The sequence below is a fragment of the Paramisgurnus dabryanus genome, chromosome 4, assembly GCF_030506205.2.
Source record: "Paramisgurnus dabryanus chromosome 4, PD_genome_1.1, whole genome shotgun sequence".
Lineage (NCBI taxonomy): Eukaryota > Metazoa > Chordata > Actinopteri > Cypriniformes > Cobitidae > Paramisgurnus > Paramisgurnus dabryanus.
Window position 1 is genome coordinate 3,811,731 of NC_133340.1, and position 6,120 is coordinate 3,817,850.

Here is a 6,120-nt window from a genome sequence, read left to right on the forward strand (position 1 = left end):
ACCTTTTTTTTTTGTAAAAAAGTGAATTAGATTTGTGTGCAAGGTCCATGATGGACCCCTTAAAGTTCATCAAACCCCATTTGAGAGCTACACTTGATTAACATTTATTATTCCCAGATAAAGATACTAGGACATGATTTTCAAACCATACATGAGCGTGGGGTTTCCTCTGTCCTAGGTGCCCGATATGGCTGAAATTCAGTCGCGTTTGGCCTACGTGTCCTGTGTGCGGCAGCTGGAGGTGGTCAAAAACAGCGCCTACTGCGAGTACATTCGCCCACCCATCGACCGCTTTAAGACCATGGACTTTGGGAAATTTGATGAAATCTATGTGAGAACTTTTGGGAATATATGTTCTGTATTTTATTTGTCAGGCAGAGATCATTTTAAAGATCTTTATAGTCCTTATATATATTTATTCAGATTATATATTTAATGCGATTTCTAACAATATAGCTTATATAAAAAATAATAGATGATCTTTTACCATATTTTCTCTCTCAGGATGTGGGTTACCAGCATGGTAAACTTGTGTTTACTGAATGTGCTCGTGGGGACATCATTGAAAACATGCTAAAGGACCATAGATCAGCCGATTATAATGACAGCAAGAAGTGTGATGTGAGTACTTCCCTGTATATCGTGTACTTATATTACCCATTACATTTCAATGCAAACATTATTGTGTTTTGTTGTCGTTTGTTTCAGTGTCCTAGTGCAGATTTCACTGATCTGGCTGAGATCGTGTCGAGGATTGAACCCGTGCAGAGCTACTTGGGAGCCGATGGTCAGTTATTAAAGAACTTCAAGTCTTTGATTTTGTTCAGAGCTTTTTCCTTGACCTTACTTTTTTTGTGTGTCTAGCAGAAGAGTCCGATTATGCAACCGAGTATGAGGAAGATGGGATGGACACGGTGCGAGAAGAGGAGTGTGAAGAAGAGGAGGAAGAGGAGACTGAAGACCCAGAGGACCAGTCTCCAGGAGAATGGGGCCCAAACGGGGTTTTCACGACGGTCGGGATATCCAAGCACTAATTATAGACCAATTTCATGTTTGTAAACAGAGATGACGTTTTTTTGTGGGCGGAGCCAAACTGGTTGCAGAAAGTGACTGCTCCACAGTAGGGTTGTGAAGTGTTTTAGCATTAAACCGTGATTTTTATGGATCCGGTGTTCTGTCGAAGTCTGATTTCCCTATGTTTCCCTTTAGTGCAATGTTTCTTATAGCGTTTAAATCACGTTACGTTTATTTTTTAGATAGATAAAAAGTTTAAATGGCTTGGCTACTGATATGCATGTATGTAATGTATATGTATTGTTCTTTTTTGCTAAATCAATTATTTTTACAGTCTGAATCGCTAAAGTACATATAAAAGCAATACTATCATGTATTATATATAATAGCGTTTATTAAATATTTCATAATTTTCCTGTTTTCTATCTCTTCCTTATATTTATCTTACGTGTTTGTTCTAAAACTATTATAAAAGTATTATGTTTAAACATACATTAAAAAGGCCTGTTTATATATTAATAACACTTTACATCATGTGTGTGTGTGGGTGTGCTATATTTATATATTTATTAAGTATGTAAACATAATAATTTTAGAACAGGAAGAAGACATAAGCTAAGATATAAGGAAATAAAAAGAAATAATAGAAAACGAAAAAATTATGAAATATAAAAAATTGTGATATTATTGCTTTTTCAGTATAAACAAAACAATTATTCTGAATAAATTATAATTGTAACGTGATAAAAGCGCTATAAGAAACACATGGAGGGAACAGACTTCGATAGAACACCAGATATCTTCTCTACTTATTTTCTATTCTAATTATTAAAAGATTTCCAGATGATTTCCTCGCTCCATTCTGTCCGTTTAAGGGCTTATTGTAATCATAAACACCTACGTTTATCTTCAAATTATGTCTTCGACGATGGTATTTTATAAAAATGAAAGCCATCTTTTTTGGCATTATTATTCTGACACTTAACAGCACAACAGGACATTTTCTAGTGAGTTATCTTGCTCTTTTCACTCGTGTCTAATTCATTTCCACTCTTTTTCTGCAACCGCATTGCGCGCACAGCTTGCAGTGACGTAACTGTGACGTCTACTCTAAATTGGTCTATAATTACTATACATTTGACCCTTATGATAAATAAATGTAAAGGACATTCTGTGAAGATAGAACTTTGATGTCTTTAATATTGACTGCGTAAGGTCATGTCAGTCATTGAAATCAAATAAGCTTTGAGGATCCAAATCTCATAAATAGATTACAAGACTTTAGATGGATTTCACAGACACACTGCAAAAAATGATTCTCACGAAAAGATTTCTTTGTATTTTTGTCTTGTTTTTAGTAAAACTTTATAAAAATTCTTAAATCAAGATGCTTTATCTTGATGAGCAAAACGACCATAGAAAATAAGTCTATAAAGACCAAAAATATAAAATTAAATGATTTTGTGCATAAAACAAGCAAAAAAATTGAATTTAGTGTTTAAGAAAAATGTTCAAGATTTTTTTGCTTACCCTATTGGCAGATTTTTTGCTTGTTTTATGCATAAAATCACTTAAATTTTATATTTTTGGTCTAAAAACTAGACTTATTTTCTTGGGTCATTTTGCTCATTAAGAAAAAGCATTTTAATTTAAGAATTTTTAGATATTTTTACTGAAAACAAGACAAAAATACTAAGATTTTTTTTCTTGAAAATAATTTTTTGCAGTGCAGGGTCAAATATATACTAAACGCATTTTCTGAACCAAAAAATGTATAATTATTTATTAATTATGTTTCCCTATAATTTGGATGTAGGATGAGGACAAGACAGTGCGTCAGAGGAAGACCATCACCAGGAGGTCCAATGTCTTTTCTGAAGCCTCAGATTGCTGAATGGACAGAATGTAGAGGTCAAAGGTCATTAAATCAAGACACGTGAGGGCCTGGAAGGGTGCAGAAGTGAAAGCTTGATTTCAGTTGATTTGGGAAGTCACCAAAGATACTGTTTTACAGACTTCTTCTTCACTACGTCACCAAAACATTGACTCCCACTAATGTTGTTTTGCCGTTTGGATTTTTGGGCTCAAAGACTATACAGAGGCAAGGGACTCTGGGGACCCACCGTGAATTCAGTGGACCCAAAAAGTGGAAAACAGTCTGTGAGATAATTTTTCAGCATGTTATGGCAACAAACATTTCGGATGATAAAAGAATATTTCCATACAACACTAGTAGGACTTTAAGCAATATGTCTATAATTTAATTTCACTGTGTGTGTGCGCGCGTGCATGTGTGTGTGTGTCTACTGTCTACAGCCTGAAGTTAGCAGGAAAAGATTAACTTAAGATTTTAGGAACATTTTGTAAAATTCGTTTTGAAGAGGGATAAAGGTTTAGAAAGTTTTTGGAATAAAAACTAACTAATTAATGAATTATTAAAGGGTTTAACGTAAAGAAAATATAATTCGTTAAAATGTCACATATTGCTAAAATCAATAATTGAGACAAAATTAATTTTAGTTGCAGGAACAAATGTATGTAGACAGCCAGGTTTAGTAAGGAAGAGATGTATAGACAGAAACAGAGTGAGGTAATAATGAGGTAGTCGGTGTGACAGGTTGACAGGAAGTGAGCGAAATAGACAGTTATGGATGCGAGTGAGGTAGACAGGAAGTGATTGAAGTAGACAGTAAGATGAGGATGAGGAAGATGGGAGGTAGGGAATGAACAGGATGCAAGTTTTCTTAAAAATTTCCCATAAATGCCAAAAATCTTAAAATGTGCTTCAGGTAGTCGAGGCAGATGTCTTATGTTGTTATTGCACATTTAAAGAGCATAAAGGGGAACAGAACAGATGATATAGATGCAGGTTGGATTTGTATTATAAAGGGAAACAGCCTTTCTGTATAGAGTCCAGTTATAAAGCAGAGGCTGTTTATTCCATAGCCAAAAGTCATCATCCCTGATGTTCACCAATGTTAAATACTATAATCCATAATCGGTGTATAAAACCCCTGAGACGTCACTGAGATGTCCAGATCCCTCGACGCTTCTGCTTTGCCACAGAATGCAGAAACTTGTTTTCTATGTTCATGAGAATTTGAATTGTATTTAATTTACTTGTTTTACCACTGTTTTTTTTTTAACTGCTTTTTAACAAAAACATAGAGATCAAAATGGTTTATTACACAGAAGAGAAGATGAAATGATGTTTCTTATTTTGCTTGATTTGCACTAATGAATATTAATTTTGAATGTTTACCATCTAATTCTGAGAATCAGTGGAGTCATATGTGAATCTTGAAAGAGAATTAAATGCAGAATTAAAAAACCCTAATGAATAATAAAATCCTATTTAATGTCATGCTGACTCACTTTTGAAACATTTAAAATGAAAAAAAAAAAACTTAATTCAAAACAAGAAAGTCAAGTGATTCAAATGTTTAGATCCATATGTCATGCATATGAATAATGCATATTCATTCACTTAATTAAAGGGACAGAAATTGTGTCATCATCATGTTCTTATAAACTGTATACATTTGATGTACACAAAGGAAGATATATTGAGGAACATTTGTAACCAAACCGATCAGAGGCCCCGTTGACTTTCATAATATTCTTTTCTCCTACTATTGAAGTCATTGGGTCTCATTCACTAAGCATGCGTACGCACAAATTTGTTCGTAAAATGTGCGTACGGACGTTTTAACTTACAAATCATGATTCAACAAAAACTTTCATACTAAATTTTATTTTAAATGTATTCAAAAACGTAAGAACAACTTTTACCACATATACACAATAATCATACATTATCTATATATATATATATATATATATATATATATACAGTCTTGTTCAAAATAATAGCAGTACAATGTGACTAACCAGAATAATCAAGGTTTTTAGTATATTTTTTATTGCTACGTGGCAAACAAGTTAGTTAGTTAGGTTACTTTATTGTCCCCGAGGGGCAATTATTTGTACAGTCAGCAGATAAGAAAACACATAGGCACAACACACAACAATACAACCTAATACACACACATAATAAAAATACCTTAAAACAGATCTGACAAAGTGTTTAAAATCGAGACAGAAGTCGGGATGAACGAATTTCTTAATCTGTTTGACCTGCATCTAGGCATGGAGTACCTACGGCCTGAGGGAAGTAGCTTAAACTGGCAACACAAAGGATGACTGGGATCGGCTGCAATAAATTGGGCCTTCTTTGCTACTCGTTTGGAGTAAGTAGGTTCAGTAGATTCTCAGAAAACAAACAAGACCCAGCATTCATGATATGCACGCTCTTAAGGCTGTGCAATTGGGCAATTAGTTGAAAGGGGTGTGTTCAAAAAAATAGCAGTGTGGCATTCAATCACTGAGGTCATCAATTTTGTGAAGAAACAGGTGTGAATCAGGTGGCCCCTATTTAAGGATGAAGCCAACACTTGTTGAACATGCATTTGAAAGCTGAGGAAAATGGGTCGTTCAAGACATTGTTCAGAAGAACAGCGTACTTTGATTAAAAAGTTGATTGGAGAGGGGAAAACCTATAAAGAGGTGCAAAAAATGATAGGCTGTTCAGCTAAAATGATCTCCAATGCCTTAAAATGGAGAGCAAAACCAGAGAGACGTGGAAGAAAACCGAAGACAACCATCAAAATGGATAGAAGAATAACCAGAATGGCAAAGGCTCAGCCAATGATCACCTCCAGGATGATCAAAGACAGTCTGGAGTTACCTGTAAGTACTGTGACAGTTAGAAGACGTCTGTGTGAAGCTAATCTATTTTCAAGAATCCCCCGCTAAGTCCCTCTGTTAAAAAAAAGGCATGTGCAGAAGAGGTTACAATTTGCCAAAGAACACATCAACTGGCCTAAAGAGAAATGGAGGAACATTTTGTGGACTGATGAGAGTAAAATTGTTCTTTTTGGGTCCAAGGGCCACAGGCAGTTTGTGAGACGACCCCCAAACTCTGAATTCAAGCCACAGTACACAGTGAAGACAGTGAAGCATGGAGGTGCAAGCATCATGATATGGGCATGTTTCTCCTACTATGGTGTTGGGCCTATTTATCGCATACCAGGGATCATGGATCAG

The 6,120-nt window shown here is 35.0% G+C and overlaps 1 protein-coding gene across 4 annotated transcripts in view; it reads left to right on the top strand.

Annotated features, from left to right (window-relative positions):
* Positions 1–4,378, top strand: part of LOC135746834 (patatin-like phospholipase domain-containing protein 6) — a 31,603-nt gene extending 27,225 nt beyond the window's left edge. For 3 of the 4 annotated variants that reach the window (XM_065265554.1, XM_065265553.1, XM_065265556.1), the window contains exons 30-34: positions 179–331; positions 505–621; positions 709–787; positions 865–1,013; positions 2,831–4,378. In XM_065265554.1, the coding sequence (XP_065121626.1) occupies positions 179–331; positions 505–621; positions 709–787; positions 865–1,013; positions 2,831–2,908 (576 nt within the window). In that variant the 3' untranslated portion in view covers positions 2,909–4,378. The remainder of the gene's footprint in view (positions 1–178; positions 332–504; positions 622–708; positions 788–864; positions 1,014–2,830) is intronic. The other variant, XM_065265555.1, reaches the window with a different exon arrangement.
* Positions 4,379–6,120: the final 1,742 nt, after the last annotated feature.